Raw genomic sequence first — 25,065 nt, forward strand, 5'->3', positions numbered from 1 at the left:
CTGCTACTGCTATAAAACTATTACTACTGATAAACTCTTGCGAGCAAGTCTGTTTCCAGGTGCAGCTGAATTGACAACTCCGCTATTAAGGCTTCCAAGTGTTCTTTGTCTCCCCTTGTGTCGAATCAATAAATTGGGTTTTACTTCCCTCGAAGACTGTTGCGATCCCCTATACTTGTGGGTCATCAAGAATATTTTCTGGCGCCGTTGCCGGGGAACATAGCTTTATTTGGAAGTTCACTTGGATTAATATTGTTCGCTGCAAATTCTCCATCGTGGGTAAACCTCGCGATACTAAGGTCGCCATATTACCATCCACTACAAGAAAAGGTACAATTCTGAATACCTCCGCTACACTTGATTCACCATCTGTGATTGATAAACTTGTTTCACCGCCACATGCTTCACATGCGGGTACTTCTACTGAATCTGAAAACTCTCATGATATTGATAATATTTCTACTGTGCTTGATGATAGTGGTTCTTTGGGATCCTTTCTAGATGCTACAATTGCTAGGTCTAGACAAATTGAAAATACTGAAACTCCTAATGCTACTACACCTGTTAATTCACCTGAACTTGATTATTTTAGTGATGATCCTGATGAAGATTATGTGGAGCTTAATGATGATTTTATTGAAAAATGCAATGCTACTACTGATGCAAGAAAAATTAAAAAGTTGCTTGCAGAACATGCTGTTAGATATAAACTGTCTCCTGATCCTAAGTTTGCCACATCTCCCATAAACATTAAGGATAAAGATTATGATTTTTCTCTTGATCTATCTCATATAGCTATTGTTGAGAAAACACCCTTTTGTGGTACTGAAAAAGAGAGTGCTGTTGAACACATGATTGAGTTATCTACTCTAAGTAGCTTGTTTTCTGATGATGTCAAGATGCGTACTTACTTTGTTGCTAAAATCTTTCCATTCTCATTAAAGGATGACGCTAAAACTTGGTATAATAATTTACCACCTAATTCTATTAAAAGTCCAAAAGAATTGCTTGATGTTTTCTTCCGTAAATACTTTCCTGCTAGTGCTCAACATATTGCTTTGCAGAGAATTTATAATTTTGACCAGGAAGATGGAGAGAAATTGCCTGAGGCTTGGGCGAGATTTTGCTCTCTTATTAGAGCTCGGCCTGATCATGATTTGGAAAAGCATGATTTACTTGATATATTTTATAGCGGACTAACCATTGAGTCTAGGGCATACCTGGATAGTTGTGCTGGTTGTGTTTTCAGGAAAAGAACTCCAGACGACGCTGAAGAATTATTGGCTAAAATAGGCCGGAATCATGATGATTGGACTACACCTGAACCAACTCCAACGCCAATATTGAAGAAGAGGGGTTTAATTAAATTGAATGATGAAGATATGAGGGAAGCCAAGAAGTCTCTCAAGGAGAAAGGTATTAAATATGAAGATGTGAAGAATCTTCCCCCCATAGAAGATATATGTGAGATAATTCCCCCTTCATCCATGATTGAGGTAAACTCCCTCCAACGCTTTACTAGGGAAGATATTCCGTATTCGAAACCTCCTGCACAATGCTTAGATGAGTTTGATAATTATATTGTTAAGCAAGAAAATTTTAATATGAGAGTAGAGAATCATTTAATGGAAAATTCTCGAGCTATTAGTGAATTGCATGATATTGTAGAAAGAACCTCCAATGATGTTAAGATGCTTGTTAAACATTTTCATATGGTTCAAACTCAAATAGATCAACTCACTAAAGTGCAAAATGACTTGTTAGGGAATAATTCTAAAGAGAAACATGCTTATGAAGTAACAACTAGAGGTGGTGCACTACTGCAGAATAGGCCTCTAGTGACAGGCACAAATGGCTTGTTAGTGACAGGCAAAGCGCCTGTCACTAATGACTAGTCACTGGTTGTATCAGGTTACTAGTGACAGGCAAAGTGCATGTCACTAGTGTGTGATACTAATGACAAGCAAAAGAAGATGCCTGTCACTGGTTTGAATTTCGGTAATAAAAAAAATACTTTTTCCACGAATATTTTAGATAGCACAATTATAAAAAATAAGATACATTTCCAAATACTTCATATTGCACAATAAGATGTTGTACCAATAATACATTCATATCACCCAATGTGACATAACATTTGCACAGATGTTGCAACCTATCTCATCAAGCTCTTCATGCACATGCTCTCCATGAACTCAATCTCATCAGCCTAATGTGGAAAAAAAATCCAGGCTTTCCAATCCATTATATCCGCTAGCAGTCGCAGGCCACAAAGAGGAAAAGCTTCCAACACGACGTGCATCGCCTTCTTGTTTTCGCTGCTGCCATACACGTACATGATGAACACCTCGCCCCCATGCACGGCTCCAATTTCATTCGCACCCAAGCTCTGGAATGCATCCGCTGCTATCCAAGGAAGAACTGGGGTTGAGATGCTTGCCTCCGTGTTGATATATTCTTTTCCATCTTCATTTGATACCTATGGTTTGTTCAATGGTAGGAGCTAGTCGAGCATGGCCTCACACTCCTTCACAATCTGGTACAGGATGTCAATGGTAAAGAAAGGCTCAACCAGCACATTTTGAATGAAGGGGGGGGGGGCAAATAAGGGGCCCCAAGTCTGTTGTCATACTCCTTGAATCTTCACCGATCCTGTAATGGCAAAAGGGAACATAAGCATAGTAGTTAATCATAGAGCATCAATGAACTTTTATCCTCAGCCAAATTTTAGAAAAGATTAGGTGAAATCTATAGAAAACGAGAAAAATATGAAAATAAACATTTGGTCTATAATGTATTTCTTCATTTCACTAATAGGCTACACTACAGATCACGTTCATCTGTCTACTTCAGCCTGTATCAGCCTCCTGCGCGTTCCGCAACAAAGCCAAACCAGCACAGACCACTTGGCCCAATTATTCGCTTCCGATAAAGCGGACCATGGCTGAATTGAAGTGTCACGGCTCCATCTAGCTCCTCAACTGAGGTCTCCAACTAGCAACACATTTCCGTTCAATTTTTATTTCATTTAAACTGGGAACACATCCCACAGGCAAACATGAACTCGAAATTCTATACAAAGTGTGGACTTCAGCGACCACTAGAGCTAGGGTGCAAGTCAGCGAGGAAGTATCCCTTCCTAATATATTCACCTGCCTAGGAATGTCATCTGTCTTGCCAAATTTGATATAGTCGCATTAAGTGTTCTCCACTGGATGTTGTGCTGGAATAGAATCATGTGTGGTCTGAATTTGTGGAGGACTATGCTAGGACATCGACAGAGAGTTCTGTACAACAGTAGAGGACTTCCTCAGCACCTCAAGGTAAAGGAGTAACAGTCTTCTTGTTTGATCACCTGGAAAGTTTCCAGCATGGTGGTAATACATATGCTTTCTCTGTGTTTTTTTCCGCAAGGAATGACATCGCACCAATCAGTCAGTTACTAAGAAAAAATGTTTATCTAATTTTTGATGCCACAATACAAAATATGTTGCTTCCTGTTTTCAACTAGCTTTAGTGTTAACTGATTTCCACTATTATTAATCAGGACGAAAAAACATGCATTTCAAGTTGACCAAATATATGATGAATAAAATGCCCCATACCTAATCCGGTGATCATGCATGCTTGATCAATTGGGTTGCAGCCGCCTTTTTTGCGTGAATCATGAACCTCCGGCGAGTCATCACCGCCATAGAAAACTCCAGATTCTGAGGCAACCTCCAAGCATGATATCAGAATGTACTCTACCTAAAATTTTCTTCCAATCAGGGTACTGATTTTTCAGGAAGATATACTAAATGTTCCTGTTGGTCATGCTCAGATATATATCTAAACCAATAGTGCCTTTCTTTAATTATTTGTACGACTGTATGAAAGTGGAGCTATACTTATAGGAAATTGTGTCTTAGTTGACAGATTTAAAGTATACCTCATATATGAATCATTGTATAGTGCAACAGGGTATTATACACCTCATAAATAATTATTCCCTTGAGCTTAAGCTGATTATCCATTGAAATCATTTGTGTATGAAATTTTACTTATTGTTCTTGAGAGAGCAACGTATGGCTTATGACTTCTCTTGCATTAACTTGATGATTTCGACTTCACTGCTCATCTGTTCAGATGTCTAGCAGAAAAAATTTCAGATTGTAATATTATGTTCTCTACTACTTGGTCAACAGATAAAGTACAAAGCTTATACATGGGTTTCCTTCAGAGTTCACTAAGAGAGCTTCAAATATTATCACTTTTAGTTTTAGCTTACATCAGATGTAGGCGAGATCGGTTGAAGGAATATGGCTTGCATGGGAACAAAACTGCACTAGATTCTGAATCATGACACTCTGTGTCCGTGGTGACACTGTTGAACACTCTCAGTGTGTACATTTATTTTAGATGTATTCTGAATCATATTACAGCAGCTTATGCCAATCTTCTACCGTTACATTGCTGCACTCCCTTACCTGTTACCGTCTAGCAGATGCTATCTCAACACGATTTACCAAACTGACAAGAAGTTCAACATCCAGCTACAGAACAGAGAAAGTGTTGGAACGGCATCAGGTACCTTCAGAGGTAGTACGGATCGGAGGAGCAGTGGTGCAGAGGCGTCCCCGGACGGCGGCGTTCTCGCGTAGACTGAACGGGCGGCGCAGCGTTGGGGATGCAGGATGGAGCAGAGGAAATGGTGCGGCGTTGGAGATGCAGGGCGACGCTGGGATGCAGGGCCGCGCGTGGCTTAGGGCGTCGGTCGCGTAGGGGGAGGGGGTCCTCGCGTCGACCGGCGGCGTTGGACGGGGCGCAGGGCGGCCGGCTACCGGCGACTGGCGCGGAGATGCGACCGGGAAGGACAGCTGCGGTTGGGATTGGGAGGGCTCGGGATAATGGGGTAATGGGATTTTTTTTCGCTAAGTCTCAGCTAGACTTTTTAGCTGTAAGAAAAAGAATGTAAATTCATAAATCGTAACAACATTTGTTCGACTCGATCGACTCTGGTTGCGTTGTTTCAATCGTAACAACCTGAGCTAGGCTCTGGTTGATTTTAATGGGCTGGCAGCCGCTGTCCATTAAAGAGCTAATGACGGGCTCTTTTAAGTTCCTATCGCTAGCATATTTTTAGTTCCGGCCAGCTTTCTGCAAAAAATTCAGCGACATCCCTTTTTATGCGCCTGTCGCTGATGTTTTGTACCAATGACAGGTTTGTATATGCCTGTCACTGGTATACTTACTAGTGACATGTATAATTTTGCCTGTCACTAATCATATGGAGGCTATAAGCATTTCTGCAGTAGTGGTGTCTCTACCCAGGATCCTCTATATCCTGAAGGGCATCCCAAAAGAATTGAACAAGATTCTCAACGCATTGAACCTAGTGCTCATTCTAAGAAGAAAAAGAAGAAGAAACATAAAAATGTTGTAGAATCCTCTGAACCTGTTAATGATCCTAATAGTATTTCTATTTCTGATGCTGAAACTGAAAGTGGTAATGAACATGATAAAGATAATGATAAGAATGATACTCCTGATAAAGAAGAGGTTGAAGAAGAACCTGAAAAACATGCTAAAAATAAAAAGTACACTAAAGAAGATTTTATTGCTGAGAAACATGGTAATGAAAGAGAACCTTGGGTTCAAAAGCAAATGCCTTTTCCTGCTAAGAAACTAAAATCAAAGGAAGAAAAACACTATAATAAATTTTGTGATTGGATGAAACCTTTATTCTTGCAAATCCCTTTGACTGATGCTATTAAATTGCCACCTTATTCGAAGTATATGAAAGATATTGTTACTAACAAAAGGAAAATCCCCAATGAGGAAATTTCCACTATGCTTGCTAATTACTCTTTCAATGGCAAAGTTCCAAAGAAGTTGGGCGACCCAGGTATACCTACTATTCCTTGTTCTATCAAGAATAATTATGCTAAAACTGCTCTATGTGACTTGGGAGCCGGTGTTAGTGTTATGCCTTTTTCTCTTTATAAGAGACTTTACTTAGATAAGTTGATACCTACTGATATATCTTTGCAAATGGCTGATAAATCTACTGCTATTCCTGTTGGTATATGTGAGGATGTTCCTGTTCAAGTTACTACTAACTGCTTGATATTAACTGATTTTGTTGTGTTGGAAATGCCTGAAGATGATAATATGTCTATTATTCTTGGGAGACCTTTTCTTAACACCGTAGGGGCTGTTATTGATTGCAATAAAGGAAAGGTTACTTTCAATGTTGATGATAAGGAGCATACCGTTTATTTCCCCAAGAAGATTGATAAAGTATGTGGAGTTAATACTATTTCTAATGTGAGAACTATAAAAGTGGGAACTATCGATTGTCCTATATATGAGCCTAAGGAAGAATATCAAACTCTCGTGATTGGATCCATATCAATACAATTCAAGGTAACATGATTGATTTGAGGTTTATTTCTTCTTATGCTATGTAAAAAAATTTTGGTGGCAAGACTTGATCAACCTTGTTAACGAATACTTTTTATATGCATAGAGGAGGTAAACAACATCTCTTTCTTCCTCCACTTGCTCTAGTTGCTGTAGCATTTTTAATTTGCAAGGTTCCTTAGTTAATTGGAGATTTCAAAATTTTTCCTGGCCAGTAATAATAAATTAAATACCCAGAAATGTGCATTTTTCAAAGTTTTCAAAAATTCACAAAAATTATACCGTTGGTCCTATTTTTCGACGAGGCACCTGGGAGCACCAGAGGATGACCTGTGGGGCACCAGAGGGTGCCACACCACAGGCCGGCGCGGCCAAGGAGGGGGTCGCGCCACCCTGTGGTGTGGGCCCCTCCTTGCCCCACTTTGCCATCTCTTTCTCCTAGCACCTTCTCTCTCCCGAAAAAACTCGTACCAGGTTCCTCTCACTCGCGTTTTTGCTCAAGAGCTCCAGATTTCTTGATCTCTTTGCTCAGCCCAGATTTCCTGCTGAAATTTGGCACATTTGCTCCTTGGTATGTGACTCCTCCACCCATCCAAGTAGAATTTTGTTTGGTTGAGTATATCTTGAATATTTTGCTGCTGTAGGTAACATGTTTAGTGAGCTTGCATGCTTGTTCTAAGTGGTACAAACTAGTTTTGATGCATGATTAGTACTCTAGCAAGTTCCTATGGTAGTTTCCCTCAATTATATGTCACCAAATCAAATTTTTATATTGTTTGTTGAAATTTCAGAAAATGGAGTGGAATAGATATCAATTGAACCAACAAGAATTGGAAGTCCAATAAGTTATGAGAGTCAATCGTGAAGAGGGAGTATACCCCTCTTACTACCCGTGCGCGGATTTCATGAGAAGCGCGGGAATATTTGAAGATGTTCAAAGCCTAATTTCTCGTGCAGGGCTGAGTGACTTTGTTGAAGGAGAGCCAAGACAATATGTAAAATTAACTATGTCTTTTGTGCAGGACTTCAAGTTCAATTGGTCGCGATCTAACCCTATGGTCCATTATAAAATTTACAATAAAGCTGTCAACTTGCCATTCAGTGATTTTTGTGCAGCAATTAGAGTACCGCAATGGGGATCATGCGAGAAGATAAGGGGATCGCAGCAAGAACTCTTGAACCTCTTCAAGATGATTTGCTATGGAAGGAGTTTCTCAGAGGATAGTGGTAAAATCACTAGCATTCAGCTCCCGGCTATCCGCTACTTTGCCTATTTTATTACCAAATGCGTTCTTGCTAAAAAGATTGGCGGTAAACTTTCTATCCCGGATTTAGCTTTTCTAGCTGCGGCACTGCAAAGTAGTAGGACTTATAATTTGGGGGCATTGATAGCTTATAGACTTGCTACTAACCGTGAGAAAGGTGGAATTTGTGGAGGTCTCATCGCCTCTCGTTTACTAGCTTTTCATAATGTAGAACCTCATCATTTTGATATTCCATTCCCCATAGAAAAACTTGACATAGCCTCTATGATTAAACATGAATTTGTTTATGATTCCTCCAACTTGGGTAACCTGTTTTACAAGATGACATTTTATAAGAAAGTCTGGAGAATAACTAAGAAAACTGAGAAACTAGTAAGATTGCCTGCGCCTATTCTGTCTAACCTTGATTCCAGGGGAGATTGGTCGGTCACAGAAGGTGCACTGGATGCACACATAGAGAGAGGAGGTCAACATGCAAGAGACGACACGGAGGTCGAGGAGCACCTCGACTCATCATCTGATGCAGCAAGTTCCTCGCATCAACATGTTGTACATGTGGAGCCTCCACGCTTTTCTTCTGCACAGGAACTTTACTATGACTACTCTATGAATTACCCACCAGCGAGGAACAACGATCCTCGTTGGGGTTGAACTCCACTTAGGCCAAAAGCCTAAGCTTGGGGGGAGGTATACCGGCATCACTCAGTATTTGCATATTATGGTTGCTGGATACTTGTACATATTTGTTTTGTTCATTTGAGTGGTTTTCTAATGAGAGGAAGATGATATTTGGGGAAGTGCTGCCTGAAAACAGATTCTGGACTGTTACTAGAAAACTTCGTGCGCACAGCCAGAGCATTATTTTGAGTTGCCAATTTTTGTGCAGGTTCCCCAGGTTGTTATCTAACTTTCATTAGTTGAACACTTTTCGATCTGAGCAACGTAAGATTTTTGTAAAAATCGATTTCTGTACTGCTGTCAGGTTTTGGCAGATTTCTGCCATCTCGCTTTTCTGTGTTTCTTTTAGTTTGCTATTTCTTGTTCTCGCTTTGTTTCCTTCCCAAAACACAAAAAGACCAAAAATATTTCTGTTGTTTCTCTTCACCATTTGTTTGCTTTGGTTTCTTGCATTTGTCTCGCTTTATTTGCTTTTGCTAGTTTGCTATAAGAAAACCCAAAAAGATTTTGCTTTGTTTGCTTGTTTCCTCTTGTTCTTGTTCTCAAATTCGAAAACACCAAAAATATTTGCTGTTCTTCTTTGGTTTGTAAAGTTCTTTATGAGTTCAATGGTCTTCGGTGGCTGGAGCGTGGTTTTCATTTCATATTATCCAAGCTACACAAGTGAAAATGCAATAATGACGATCTACGACAATCTGATTATGGTGAGAGGCTGGTATGAACTCTATTTGTTTTCATTTTTGTACATATACTCATCCAATGTGAGCATCTTAGTTGGTTCATGTGAGGTATATGTTATTTGAGAAAGTCTAGTAGTTCATGATCTCTCATGTTTAACTCCAATCTATTAATATGAGTAGCATGTCATGGATGTTTGTTTGCATTGTTTTATTCATAAGTAAGTATGGCATTGTGGTATCCTCCTCTGAATAATTCATTTATATCGACTTGGCACATGCTCACGCATGCATATGACTGAACCAAAGTCAATTAAGCCTCGATGATTTATATTGCTTCAGAGTTCTTGTATCACTTTTATGCCTCCGTTAATTTATTTTGCCGCAAGCATGATTATGACAAGCCGATTCGCTCTCTTGATTTGTCGCTCCCTAGTCTATTGCTAGCCTTCACTTGTACTGAGCGGGAACGCTGCTCGTGCTTCCAAACACATGAAAACCAAGTTGTTCCAAAAGTGTCCACCATAAATACCTATGCATGGCATTTCAAACCATTCCAAGTAAATTCTCATGCGCTACCTTTAAAACCTTCAAAATGCTTCTCAATTTGTGTTTATGTTTCATAGCTCATGAGGAAGTATGTGGTGTTTAGCTTTCAACCTTGTCATTTACTTTTGACGGACTCTCATATGGACTAGTGGCACATCCGCTTATCCAATAATTTTGCAAAAAGAGCTGGCAATGGGATTCCCAGTCCCGAATTAATTAACTTAAATAGACACTCCTCCATGGTTTGTGATTGTTGGACGGCACCCGAAGGATTCGGTTAGCCATGGCTTGTGTAAGCAAAGGTTGGGGGGAGTGTCATCATCATAATAAAAATAAAATAAAAAGGCACTCCTTCATGGTATGAGATTGTTGGCAGGCACCCGAGGATTCGGTTAGCCATGGTTTGTGTAAGAAAGGTTGGAAGGAGTGCCAAATAAATATGCAAATAATTCATGGGAGCCGCTCTTGGAAGTCCGGTTGGCGAGGTAGTTAGTGTACCCATTACCATTCGTTGACAACAACAAACACCTCTCAAAATAATTTTACTCCTGATTTCAAAAATGAAAAGCTCTAGCGCATGTTAATCCCTGCTTCCCTCTGCGAAGGGTCAATCTTTTACTTTTATGTTGTGTCTCCATTATTTCTTTGAGCACTATCTTGAGAGCACAACTGTCATTCTTAGTATAATATGCTTGTCTCAAAATATGATTGATTGCGGTATAACTTTGATGCTTTTATCTTTGACAATCACTACTTCTAGTCTTTCTATGAACTTGAGAGGTGCCCGGGCATTTATGTTTTTCCAATCAAATACAGGAAAGCGAGATACCACTTTATCATGCTCTCTTATGAACATTGCAATCCTGCTTATATACATGGTTCATGATGCTTATTATTAATTGTTGGTACCTCTCCATGATTGACATAGCTGTTAGATGATCTTATTTGCATGTATCTCATTATGAATTGCTTAAGTATTAGCCATAGCATGAGAATATATACATCATATGAGCAAATGTGTTCGTGAAAGTTCTTTTATCGCTCAGTTGTTAACTGAATTGCTTGAGGACAAGCAATAAGCTAAGCTTGGGGGGAGTTGATACGTCCAAAACATATCTACTTTCCCGAACACTTTTGCTATTGTTTTGCCTCTAATTTGTGCATTTTGGATGCAACTAACACGGACTAACGCTGTTTTCAGCAGAACTGCTCTGGTGTCTCGTTTTTGTGCAGAAATCCAACTTTCGGGAAAATCCTCGTAATTTATGCAGAAGGCCCTATTTTCCCAGAGAACTGACGGAGCCAGAAGGACAAACCAGGTGGAGGCCCGAGGGCCCCACACCATAGGGCGGCGCAGCCCAGGGGGGGCCCGCGCGGCCATGTGGTGTGGCCCCCTCGGCCGGCCTCCGACGCCCTCCTTCGGACTATTTATCGGCCTCGACCTAAAAACGCATAGAGAGAGGTCGAAGTTGCCAGAAACCCTCCAGAACGCCGCCACATCGCGAAACTCCGTCGCGGGAGCCAGAAGTCTCCGTTCTGGCACTCCGCCGGGACGGGGAATTGGAGGAGATCATCGCCATCATCACCGCCAACGCCTCTACATCAACCAGCCATGTTTCCCCCATCCATGTGTGAGTAATTCCCCCGCTGTAGGCCGAAGGGGATGGTAGGGATTGGATGAGATTGGTCATGTAATAGCATAAGATTGTTAGGGCATAGTGCCTAGTGTCCGTAATTGGTACTTTGATGATATTGTTGCAACTTGTTATGCTTAATGCTTGTCACTAGGGCCCGAGTGCCATGATCTCAGATCTGAACATGTTATTGTTTCATCAAGATAATCATTGTTTATGGTCTTACCTATAAGTTGTATACACATGTCGCTGTCCGGAACCAATGGCCCCGAAGTGACAAGAATTGGGACAACCAGAGGGAATGGTAGCGATGTGAGGATCACATGTGTTCACGGAGTGTTAATGCTTTGCTCCGGTACTCTATTAAAAGGAGTACCTTAATATCCAGTAGTTTCCCTTGAGGCCCGGCTGCCACCGGCTGGTAGGACAAAAGATGTTGTGCAAGTTTCTCATTGCGAGCACGCACGACTATATATGGAACACATGCCTATTGATTGCTTTGTACTTGGACACCGTTTTATTATTATCTGCAAATGCCCTACTATGATTGTTACATGAGTTTCTCTCATCCATGCAACGCCCGTCATCCGTCCCCGTGCCTACAGTATTTTAATCCTGCTGTTTACTAAAATCACTACTGCTGTCTTTGTTACTCTGCTGCTGTTATTTTACTACTGCTACTGCTATAAAACTGTTACTACTGATAAACTCTTGCGAGCAAGTCTGTTTCCAGGTGCAGCTGAATTGACAACTCCGCTGTTAAGGCTTCCAAGTGTTCTTTATCTCCCCTTGTGTCGAATCAATAAATTGGGTTTTACTTCCCTCGAAGACTGTTGCGATCCCCTATACTTGTGGGTCATCACATCCCCAAGCTTAGACTTTTCACTCTTCTTGATCATATTGTATCATCCTCCTCTCTTGACCCTTGAAAACTTCCTCCACACCAAACTCGAAATAAACTCATTAGAGGGTTAGTGCATAATTGAAAATTCATATATTCAGAGGTGACATAATCATTCTTAACACTTCTGGACATTGCACAAAGCTACTGAAAGTTAATGGAACAAAGAAATCCATCAAACATAGCAAAACAGGCAATGCGAAATAAAAGGCAGAATCTGTCAAAACAGAACAGTCCGTAAAGACGAATTTTTCTGGGGCACTTAACTTGCTCAGATGAAAAAGCTCAAATTGAATGAAAGTTGCGTACATATCTGTGGATTACGCACGTAAATTGGCAGAATTTTATGAGTCATATACAGACGGAGCTACTCAATTTCGTGACAGTAAGAAATCTGTTTCTGCGCAGTAATCCAAATCTAGTATCAACATTACTATCAAAGACTTTACTTGGCACAACAATGCAATAAAATAAAGATAAGGAGATGTTGCTACAGTAGTAACAACTTCCAAGACTCAAATATAAAACAAAAGTGCTGTAGTAAAATAATGGGTTGTCTCCCATAAGCGCTTTTCTTTAACGCCTTTCAGCTAGGCGCAGAAAGTGTGAATCAAGTAACATCAAGAGATGAAGCATCGACATCATAATTTGTTCTAATAATAGAATCATAAGGTAACTTCATTCTCTTTCTAGGGAAGTGTTCCATACCTTTCTTGAGAGGAAATTGATACTTAATATTACCTTCCTTCATATCAATAGTAGCACCAACGGTTCGAAGAAAAGGTCTTCCCAATATAATGGGACAAGATGCATTGCATTCAATATCCAAGACAACAAAATCAACGGGTACAAGGTTATTGTTAACCATAATGCGAACATTATCAATCCTCCCCAAAGGTTTCTTTATAGCATTATCAGCAAGATTAACATCCAAATAACAATTTTTCAATGGTGGCAAGTCAAGCATATCATAGATTTTCTTAGACATAACAGAAATATTGCACCAAGATCACATAAAGCATTACAATCAAAATCATTGACCCTCATCTTAATAATGGGCTCCCAACCATCTTCTAACTTCCTAGGAATAGAAGTTTCAAGTTTTAGTTTATCTTCTCTAGCTTTTATGAGAGCATTTGTAATATGTTTTGTAAAGGCCAAATTTATAGCACTAGCATTAGGACTTCTAGCAAGTTTTTGTAAGAACTTTATAACTTCAGAGATGTGACAATCATCAAAATCTAAACCATTATGATCTATAGCAATGGGATCATTGTCCCCAATATTTTGAAAAATTTCAGCAGTTTTATCACAAACAGTTTCAGCAGCTTTAGCAGTTTCAGGTAATTTTGCACGCTTTGCACTAGGAGTAGAAACATTGCCAGCACCAATTATTTTTATTATTGATAGTAGGAGGTTTATCAACATGTGAAGCATCAACATTACTAGTGGTGGTAATAGTCCAAACTTTAGCTACATTATTCTCTTTAGCAAGTTTTTCGTTTTCTTCTCTTTCCCACCTAGCATGCAATTCAGCCATCAATCTAATATTTTCATTAATTCGAACTTGGATAGCGTTTGCTGTAGCAAATGACTTAATATCTTTATCTTCATTAGGCATAGCTTTCAATTTTAAAAGATCAACATCAGCAGCAAGACTATCAACCTTAGAAGCAAGAATATCAATTTTATCAAGCTTTTCCTCAACAGATTTGTTAAAAGCAGTTTGTGTACTAATAAATTCTTTAAGCATGGCTTCAAGACCAGAGGGTACATTCCTATTATTGTTGTAAGAATTACCATAAGAATTACCATAACCATTACCATTATTAGAAGGATATGGCCTATAGTTGTTACCAGAATTATTCATATAAGCATTGTTGTTGAAATTATTACTTTTAATGAAGTTCACATCAACATGTTCTTCTTGGGCAACCAATGAAGCTAAAGGAACATTATTAGGATCAACATTGGATCTACCATTCACAAGCATAGACATAATCACATCAATCTTATCACTCAAGGAAGAGGTTTCTTCAACAGAATTTACCTTCTTACCTTGTGCAGCCCTTTCAGTGTGCCATTCAGAGTAATTTATCATCATATCATCAAGAAGCTTTGTCGCCGCCCCCAAAGTAATGGACATAAAAGTACCTCCAGCAGCTGAATCCAATAGGTTCCGCGAAGAAAAATTTAATCCTGCATAGAAGGTTTGGATGATCATCCACGTAGTTAGTCCATGGGTTGGGCAATTCTTTACCAAAGATTTCATTCTTTCCCATGCTTGAGCAACATGTTCATTATCCAATTGCTTAAAATTCATTATGCTACTTCTCAAAGATATAATTTTAGCAGGAGGATAATATCTACCAATGAAAGCATCTTTACATTTAGTCCATGAATCAATACTATTCTTAGGCAAAGATAGCAACCAATCTTTAGCTCTTCCTCTTAAGGAGAAAGGAAACAATTTCAATTTTATAATATCACCATCTACATCCTTATACTTTTGCATTTTACAAAGTTCAACAAAATTATTAAGATGGGCAGCAGCATCATCAGAACTAACATCAGAAAATTGCTCTCTCATGACAAGATTTAGTAAAGCAGGTTTAATTTCAAAGAATTATGCTGCAGTAGCAGGTGGAGCAATAGGTGTGCATAGAAAATCATTATTATTTATGCTAGTGAAGTCACACAACTTAGTATTCTCAGGAGTACCCATTTTAGCAGTAGTAAATAAAGCAAACTAAGTAAAGTAAATGCAAGTAACTAATTTTTTTGTGTGTTTTTGATATAAAGAGAAAACAAAGCAGTAAATAAAGTAAAGTAAAGCAAGACAAAAACAAAGTAAAGAGATTGGATGTGGGAGACTCCCCTTGCAGCGTGTCTTGATCTCCCCGGCAACGGCGCGAGAAAAAGAGCTTGATGCGTGCAGTTAACACACGTCCGTTGGGAACCCCAAGAGGAAGGTGTGATGCGTACAGTAGCAAGTTTTCCCTCAGTAAGAAACCAAGGTTATCGAACCAGTAGGAGTCAAGGAACATGTGAAGGTTGTTGGTGACGGAGTGTAGTGTGGCGCAACACCAGGGATTCCAGCGCCAACGTGGAACCTGCACAACACAATCAAAGTACTTTGCCCCAACATAACAGTGAGGTTGTCAATCTCACCGGCTTGCTGTAAACAAAGGATTAACCGTATAGTGTGGAAGATGATGTTTGTTTGCGAAGAACAGTAAAGAACAAGTATTGCAGTAGATTGTATTTCAGATGTAAAGAATGGACCGGGATCCACAGTTCACTAGTGGTGTCTCTCCCATAAGATAAATAGCATGTTGGGTGAACAAATTACAGTTGGGCAATTGACAAATAAAGAAGGCATAACAATGCACATACATATATCACGATGAGTACTATGAGATTTAATCAGGGCATTACGACAAAGTACACAGACCGCTATCCAGCATGCATCTATGCCTAAAAAGTCCACTTTCAGGTTATCATCCGAACCCCTTACAGTATTAAGTTGCAAACAACAGACAATTGCATTAAGTATGGTGCGTAATGTAATCAACACAAATATCCTTAGACAAAGCATTGATGTTTTATCCCTAGTGGCAACAGCACATCCACAACCTTAGAACTTTCTGTCACTGTCCCAGATTCAATGGAGGCATGAACCCACTATCGAGCATAAATACTCCCTCTTGGAGTTACAAGTATCAACTTGGCTAGAGCCTCTACTAGCAACGGAGAGCATGCAAGAACATAAACAACATATATGATAGATTGATAATCAACTTGACATAGTATTCCATATTCATCGGATCCCAACAAACACAACATGTAGCATTAGAAATAGATGATCTTGATCATGATAGGCAGCTCAGAAGATCTAACATGATAGCACAATGAGGAGAAGACAACCATCTAGCTACTGCTATGGACCCATAGTCCAGGGGTGAACTACTCACACATCGATCCGGAGGCGATCATGGCGATGAAGAGCCCTCCGGGAGATGATTCCCCTCTCCGGCAGGGTGCCGGAGACGATCTCCTGAATCCCCCGAGATGGGATTGGCGGCGGCTGCGTCTCTGGAAGGTTTTCCGTATCGTGGCTCTCGGTACAGATGGTTTCGCGACAAAGGCTATAAGTAGGCGAAAGGGCAGAGTCGGAGGGCTGACGAGGGGCCTACCCCATAGGGCGGCGCGGGCCCCCCTTAGGCCGCGCGGCCCTATGGTGGCGGCGCCTCGTGGCCCCACTTCGTATCCTCTCCGGTCTTCTGGAAGCTTCGTGGAAAAATAAGACCCTGGGCGTTGATTTCGTCCAATTCCGAGAATATTTCATTTGTAGGATTTCTGAAACCAAAAACAGCAGAATACAACAACTGGCTCTTCGGCATCTCGTCAATAGGTTAGTGCCGGAAAATGCATAATAATGATATAAAGTGTGTATAAAACATGTGAGTATCATCATAAAAGTAGCATGGAACATAATAAATTATGAATACGTTTGAGACGTATCAGCGCGCCAAAAAAGTGGTATGCTGGTGCTATATTACCGCCGGCGCACCAAATTTGCCTGCGCCGATGATGCCCAAATACCACCGGCTTACCAAAAATTAGTTTCGCCGGGGGTAAGGGTCTCCTAGGTCCTGCTCAAGAGAGTGCGGCGACGTTAAGTCTCGCGCAAATTTTCGCTCAGCCCCCTCCCCCCCTCATGGACCGCCTTTTTGGCTTTGAAAAAATGATAGATATTTAAAAGATATTCTTTTAGATGACTATGTGTTATGTGTTAGTTGTTAGGAAATTAGCAAACATGAACTTCGATATATTATGCAAAATGGCATCATGTTTCGGCAAAACGTTTTTTTTTTGTTTCGTACGACCTCCGATGAAAAAGTTTTTTATTTGAAAATGTATCTACGCCCGTTTACCGATCTTTTAACTTTCCTCAAAATCAAAAACAAAAACACAGTTTTTTCAGGTTTTAGAAAAAGTTACAAAATAAATTCAGAAAAATATCTCCGGCGCATGGGCATAGTGGTGTGCCAATGGTAACCGCCAATATAAATAGATGCACACCTTCTCCTTCTCCTTCTCCTTCTCTTCCACTTCCCCCTCACTCTTCTGTTTTCTTTCCCCTCCTTCGTCCCTCCTCCGGAAACCCTTCCTCTCCATCTTCTCCCAGCGATGACCACATCCTCCTCCCGGCGACGACCACCTCCTCCCGACGACGACCACATCCTCCTCATCTCGGTGACGACCACATCCTCCTCCTCCCGGCGATGACCACGTCTACCTCCTCCCAGAGACGAACACATCCTCCTCCCCCGGCCACGGCCACGGCGATAACCAGACCTCGATCTAGATTTAGATCTAGCTTTTTTTGAATTTTGAAAAAAAAACATACTGTCGGCGCACCATACTGGTGCGCTAGAGATATTTTTACTACCGCCGACGCACCAGGAGGTGCGTCAGCAATAACACGTTACCACCGGCATGATACTGCCGGCGCACCCACTATTTCGCTTGTGCACCGGGCTTAGCCTATTTCGGTGCGCCAGCAATAAGGTGTTTCCTAGTAGTGTTGGGAGTATTGGCAACTTGTGATTCTTCATTAATTTGCCCAGATTTCGATAGAGAGATATAAAAGTGTATATTCCTTAAAGTAAGCAATTAAAGAGAAGATTTCCACATGGAGGTGGTAATTAGTCATTAATGGTAAAAATAGAGAAATATTTTATCAGTTTCCTAACAAATATGAGAATTAAACATTAAGTATAGATGCTGGATTATGCAGATACCAATAACTAGCTAGGGTAGATGGGTTCTAAAGAATGGAGCAAACTTCAATTACAAGTCCACAAGAGAAATTCTATGGAAGCCAGTTTGCGTACTAGGCCCTCTGATCTAATGGATACGACAACAAGTCCAGTAAAATAGCCAATAGGAGATGCCCCAGCTAATAATCATGTTGGTTCAGGTGCAAAGGAGAAACTCAATAAGCTTGTGAGCTGGAATGAACTAGTACCTCCTGTCCCACAGTCGTATGTGCCACCAAAAGAACTAGAGAAGTAGAGGAAATGTGGAATTTCCAACACAGACCACCAAGTGCAACGAGTTGCTTGAGCCTCAACTGTCACGTCATGGGCGGTGCTACAATAGTCAGGAAACTTCGCGAGATGGCGAAGGAACGTGCCCCCGACTTGTTGTTGTGTTCTTTATACTCATTTGCACAAGAAACGAGTATAAGCTATAGTTATTGTGCAATAACTGTAGTTAGGAATAAAATTGATAACTTCCTTTGGTGAAACATTGATGCGTATGGCTCTGCGTATCATGAAAACAAGAATTCATTGCTTAATTACATGTGGTCATGGAATCATCTGCCTTCCCTACCTTGGTGGGGATTTCAACTTGGTTAGAGGCCCGGAGGAAAAAAGTAATGAGAGAATTAATTCTCACAATGCTTTTATTTTTAATGATTGGATAAATAAATATGGTCTATTAGAGTTTTTAAGCCTTCCAATATGTCTTATACTTGGGCTAATAACCAATCAAACCTGATTCTAGCTGCCTTAGATAAGGTGTTTGCTACTACTGATTGGGAACTGCATTTCCCCCTTTCTTCAATGCAAGATCTTCCTAGGGTGGTTAGTGACCATACTCCTTTGCTACTGGATACTGGCAACAACTTGAACCCTCCTAAAAACTCTACAGGTCTGAGAAGCGGTGGAGCGGTCTACCTGATTTTGCAGGGCTGGTTTCTTCAATTTGGTTCACCTCTTCTCCTTGCATTGCTGCAATTGACATATGCCAATTCAAACTTAGACTACTTAGGAAGAAAACCAAAGGGTGGAGTATTAATATTGAAGCTGCTTCTAAAAAGAAAAAGAAGGACCTCCTTCAAGAATTTGACATCTTAGATGGCTTTTCTGAACAGAACCTTCTTTCGGAATCTGATAAAACCCGCCTTAATGATTACAGAAGAGCCAAATTATATCTTGCTCCAGGAAGAAACTAAAGTTTGGCAGCGTTCTGGAGACCGTTATATTGTGGAAGGTGACCGTAACACTGTGTATTTCGATGCGGTGGCTAACCAACGCCGTCGGAAGAATAAAATAGATGTTTTAAATGGCCCTTCTAGGCTTGTTAATGATACTAAGAGTATGCTTAATATAGCAGTATCTTCCTACAAGGACTTGTTCTCTTGTGACAACGCTCCTAATATTGCCTTAGGGTCAAAACTATGGGATGAAAGAGTGACCTTCTCACTAATGAGGAGAGGCTTTCCTTCGATAGTCCGTTTTCAGAAGAAGAAATAGAAAATTTTATCATGTGTTCTTATGCATGTGGGGCCCCTAGCCTTGATGGCTTTTCTTTCCTCTTTTACCAAAAGTTTTGGTTTGTTATTAAGAATGACTTCATGGCTTTAGTTAGAGAGTTTGAGGCTGGCACATTGGATGTGTCCAGCCTTAATTATGCTATCATTACCTTAATTCCAAAAGAACTTGATGCTTAAGATTTGAAGAAATTTAGGCCAATCAGTCTTGGTAACTGTAGTCTAAAAATCTTCACAAAAGCTATTACCAGTAGAATGGCACCAATTGGTCATATAATTATTTCTCAAAATCAAACTACCTTCTTAAAAGGGAGATATATTCTTGAGAGTGTGGTCTCTACCCATGAGGTTATTCATTTTGTACACTCTAATGATGATTGTGGTCTAGTTTTGAACTAGACTATGAAAAAGCGTATGATAGGGTTACTTGGGACTTTCTTGAAAAATGTTAATCTCTAGGGGTTTTGTCCCAATGGTGAGATTATGGATTAAGTCCATTTACACATAATCTTTTTTGTGACAGAATTAATGACGAAAACAGTTTGTATTTCATTGTTGGAAAGGGGCTGAAACAAGGAGACCCTCTTTCTCCTAGTCTGTTTGACTTTGTTGATGTCTTTTCGAAAATGCTTTTTAAAGCTGCGCAACATGGTTTGGTTGAAGGTTTGCTTCCTAGGGTTATTCTTGGTGGTGTTATTAGCCTCCAATACGCTGATGAAACCATCATTTTCTTGAAAAATGATTTGAGGATGGCTCAACATCTGAAACCTTTGAGAAGATGTCAGGTATGCGCATTAACTATCACAAAAGCGACCTTATGGACATTAATCTTCCCGAGGAGGAAATTAATTTGTTTGCATAGGTTTTTTGATGTAATCTTGGACATTTCCCCTTTAAGTATTTGGGTGTTCCGCGCATCATTCTATGCTTAGAAAAGAGGACATCCAAGCAGTGATTGACAAAATTATTTAAGGTATCGCTAGATGGCGTGGCAGATTGTTATCATATCGTGCCCCCCTTATCCTTTGCTTAACTACATTACTAGTATCCCTTTGTACTTGCTTTCTTTCATCAGGTTTCCTAAGTGGGAAATTAAAGCTAATAATTCCCAAATGGATATTTTTTTCTTGGACGATACCCCTGAGAACCACAAGTATCTTCTTGTTGATTGGGGTTTGATTACTCAGAAGCAAGAGTTCGGTGATATGGGTATCCAGAACCTTAGATATTTTAATCTATATTTGTTGTCTTCATGGATTAAGAGATACCATATGGATAACAATAAAATTTGGAAAACAATTATGGAATCAAAATATGATATTTCCCCAAACATTTTCTGGGTCAATCCTTCTCGCTGCTCCCCTTTCTTGAAAGGGGTTATGTGGGCGGCGCATGCTGCTAAGTCTGGGTTTAGATGGAATGTTGGTAATGGGGATAAAGTGTTGTTCTGGGAGGATATTTGGGTTGGGCACTGTAGTTTTGTTGTCCTATATTGGGATCTCTATGTCATAGCTAATGAGCGTCACCACACTATTGTTAGTGTTTGGGACGCACTAGTGGAGACAGGTCCTTTTGTCCGAGCCCGTAATGGGCTTTAGTCCCGGTTGGTCAACCGGGACTAGCCAGGCGGAACTAAAGACGAATCCTTTAGCCCCGGCCCGTTAGTAGTCGGGATAAATGGCCTTTCACGTGGTTGCGGTTCAACGTTGGGCTAGAGGACATTTAGTCCCGGCTCGTAAGCCCAACTAGGACTAACTATTATTTTTCGAAATTGCTTTTAGTTTTTCAAATTTCATTTTTCATTTTTCTAATTGTTTGACTTGTTAATCTCTCACTTGGATCATTTTTAACACTAATTACACTTAATCTTTAGTCAAATTCGAGACTTGATCACTTACCGGGCCGTCACCCATCCTCACACTACTCCACGCACAACACGCTTAACTTGTCAGTTCTTTCCTGCTGTGCTCCCATGAATGCGATTGTACCTTGTTGTAAATACTACCATATCAATCATATTAACTCTTATACGTGTCACATTTCTGTATTTTTTAAAACCAAAAACAATTATTTAAGTAAACAATAATGAATAAGATAATAATATTGAATTCCAATTAAAATACAATAAGTAATAAAACTATTTATTATTATTATCAAACAATATATGCATTATTTATATAATATGGTCAAATAATTAATATCTTTAAATCTATAAATCACAATTGGATAAATAATATATCCATTATTATTAGAAAAATGTGAGGAATTTAAATATAAAATATTTTGTGTTTATTCATTTATTATTATTATTATCAAATAATATATGCATTATTCATATAATATGGCATAATTAATATATTTAAATCTGTAAACCGCAATTGGAAAATTAATATATGCATTATTATTAGAAAAAAGTGGGGAATTTGAATATGAAATAATTTTGTTTTTATTCATTTATTATTATTATCAAATAATATATGCATTATTCATACAATATAGCATAATTAATATCTTTAAATCTGTAAATCGCAATTGGACAAATAATATATCCATTATTATTAGAAAAATGTGAGGAATTTGGATATGAAATAATTTTGTTTTTATTCATTTATTATTATTATTATTATTATCAAATAATATATACATTATTCTTGTAATGTGATCAAATAATTAATATCTTTAAATCTGTAAATCGCAATTAGACAAATAATATATCCATTATTATTACAAAAAGGTGAGGAATTTGAATATGAAATAATTTTGTTTTTCTTCATTTTTTATTATTATTATCAAATAATATATGCATTATTCACATAATATGGTCAAATAATTAATATCTTTAAATCTGTAAACCGCAATTGGACAAATAATATATCCATAATTATTAGAAAAATGTGAGTAATTTGAATATGAAATAATTTTGTTTTTATTCATTTTTTATTATTATTATCAAATAATATATGCATTATTCATATAATATGGTCAAATAATTAATATCTTTAAATCTGTAAACCGCGATTAGACAAATGTGAGGAACTTGAATAACAATAGAAAGATTCAATATATTTAGATGATTCGTACGTTCATACAAATATAGAAGGCACACACACCAGACACCACACCACCATCTACTTGTTATCAATAACATTGAGACGATAAACCTGGCAATTGTAGCCAAGTAGCCTCCAATACCTCCTAGCCATCTCGAAGCCCAGACGAGCGTCTAGAGCAGCATAGTGCTCATAGCTCAATGGAACATTGCCCCATCCAAAAATCAGTTCATCTTCTTCTTCTTCCTCGTTGTCCTTCTTCTTCTCGTCCCTCTTCATCTTCTTCTTCTTCTTCTTTGTTTTGTCCTAATAGTAGAATTTGCCAGATCATACGAACTCGGAAAGGGATTTTTGTTGGGGTTCGGGATTATATTTTGGAGGTCGAACACATACGGAATCTCAATTCCGTAGGAACGCAGCATTTCCACATCTTTGCCGATAACCGCGCCGTAGAATCATATGGTCCTGTCTTGCAAGAAATCCTTGAGAAGTTGTGGCACTTCATCAGCCCAACAAATTTGCAAGACCAAATTCTCGGTCGCCACCGAGGGTTGAAGGACGATGGCGCGCTGATTATATCTACCCTCACGAGGGTTGGTGAACTCGCAGTCTAAGCCCACACACTTGATTGGTGTGGCGTCGAGAAAATCCCTCTTGACGGCGCGGATCCACCTCTCCACCCTTGATGCATGGAGAGTGACCGTGATCTTGAAGTGCATTTCTTCGGCCGTGAGGTAGTACACCCGAGATCGAGGAGTCGGGGCGCGCGCGAGCTGCTCCATTGGGGCCGGGACGGGAGAGAGCTCTTTGGGTGAAATGGCTAATGAAGGATGTGAATATGTGGCTAATGGAGGAGATGTGAAGATGCATATATAGGTGAGGGAGGTGAACAGGCTAGCCACTGGGCGATCAATTCCCGTGGCCAGGCTGGAGGAGATGTGAAGATGCATATATAGGTGCCGGTGATGCAAATTTTCGTGGCTGGCCGACGCGCGACGATCGATTTCCGCGCGTCAGTAATGGCGACGACAATCGGTTTTCGCGCGAGAAACGAATGGTTTGACTTCAGTCCCAGCTCGTGTCACCCTCTCTCATAATAATTTTCAGTGGTATCATTGATAAACTCAACAATATAGCTATCGCATAAAGCATTCTTATCATGATCCACATGCATAAAAGTATCATTACTCTCCACACAAGCATAATCAATTTAATTAGTAATAGTGGGAGTAAAACTATCACATCCATCATTATAATCATCATAAATTGGAGGCATAGAATAATCATAATGAATTTTATCCTCAATAGTAGATGGACTCAAAATATCACAATCACCATAACGAACTTGAATATGATAGACAAGCTGTATATTAGAGAGATGGTTTTGGGTAATCCCTCCATAACTATGACAAGTTTCATGAGGATGACTGTAATTATAACCTATGTCATAGTATTCTTTATAATAATTGTCAAAGATTGGAGGCATAGTGTCATCATAAGAAATAGAATAGTTATCTTCCAAAGTGTGTTTATCTGTAAACATACCATCATTGTTACTAGAAGGAGATGTATCAAACATATAATCATCAGTAGCAAAAGGATTTTCAAACACTTCATCCCCAAGCTTAGAGCTTTCTATATCATCATGGGAAGAAACATGGATAGTACTAATACTATGGCAATTATTAACATCGTCATTTTCAGAATTAGTGTCCCAGAGATCTTCAATATCAAAAGAAGTGTGCTTTTCCCAATCATGATCACTAATATAAATAACAGGCATAGGTTCATCATCAAGTTCAGAATCATTGAATTCAGAATTATAAGTATCAATTGTAATAGGAGCAACAAGATTGGGAGAAGATACCGTTTCCTCTCTCCTTTTACTCCTCTTCTTCTTCTTCTTCGTTCCCTTCTTCTTCTTTTCCTCTTTAGGAGGAAGAGGCTTGAAAGGAAGCTTCTCCACATAACCTGGTTTATTATTAGAAACAATAGAAGAAACTTGGGAGGATACATCTCTTTCATTAATAAGAACAAAACACATATTAGTCCTGTCATATTTTGGTAAAGTCCCATCCTTTATAACACTTTGTATGTAGGTGTTGGCATGGCAATTATTAACACAATAGAGATAACATCCATGCAACACACTATTCATATCAAGATCACTCATATCTAACAAAGAAATTTTTCTTGATAACTCTTCACACCCCAAAAATAAAGTAAGTTCATCATGCTGATTATGAGTGATCATGTTATCACAATATAGACTTGAAGTACTCATTAAATTCGAAATACTATCATCATGACCAAAACATTGAAAATTAAAATGACCCACTTCATAGCAAAGTTCACAAATAAAAGGATGGAGGTCACAAACTTTTTCACCAAGATCTTTTAGAGCCTTGTACCACATTCTAGTTTTTTCATTCCTATGATGGATACAATATTCATCTTCGATTTGATTAATTCCACAAGGTCTATGCATTCCACACAAATTAACATGCTTATAAGAAATAGTATTTTCAGAAGTTTGGGCATGTTTATTACAATCATTAACA

The 25,065-nt window shown here is 39.2% G+C and overlaps 1 protein-coding gene across 1 annotated transcript; it reads right to left on the reverse strand.

The window, feature by feature from the left end:
- Nucleotides 1-22,959: 22,959 nt before the first annotated feature.
- Nucleotides 22,960-23,286, reverse strand: LOC139838846 (uncharacterized). Its single transcript, XM_071828863.1, has one exon. It carries the CDS (start codon nt 23,284-23,286, stop codon nt 22,960-22,962), a length of 327 nt encoding a protein of 108 aa, XP_071684964.1.
- Nucleotides 23,287-25,065: the final 1,779 nt, after the last annotated feature.

Source organism: Lolium perenne, chromosome 4 (assembly GCF_019359855.2).
Source record: "Lolium perenne isolate Kyuss_39 chromosome 4, Kyuss_2.0, whole genome shotgun sequence".
NCBI classification, from domain to species: domain Eukaryota; kingdom Viridiplantae; phylum Streptophyta; class Magnoliopsida; order Poales; family Poaceae; genus Lolium; species Lolium perenne.

Bases quoted from the DNA above. Each gene is read 5' to 3' on its own strand.
- LOC139838846 (XM_071828863.1), bottom strand. From the start codon at position 23,286: ATGGAGCAGCTCGCGCGCGCCCCGACTCCTCGATCTCGGGTGTACTAC.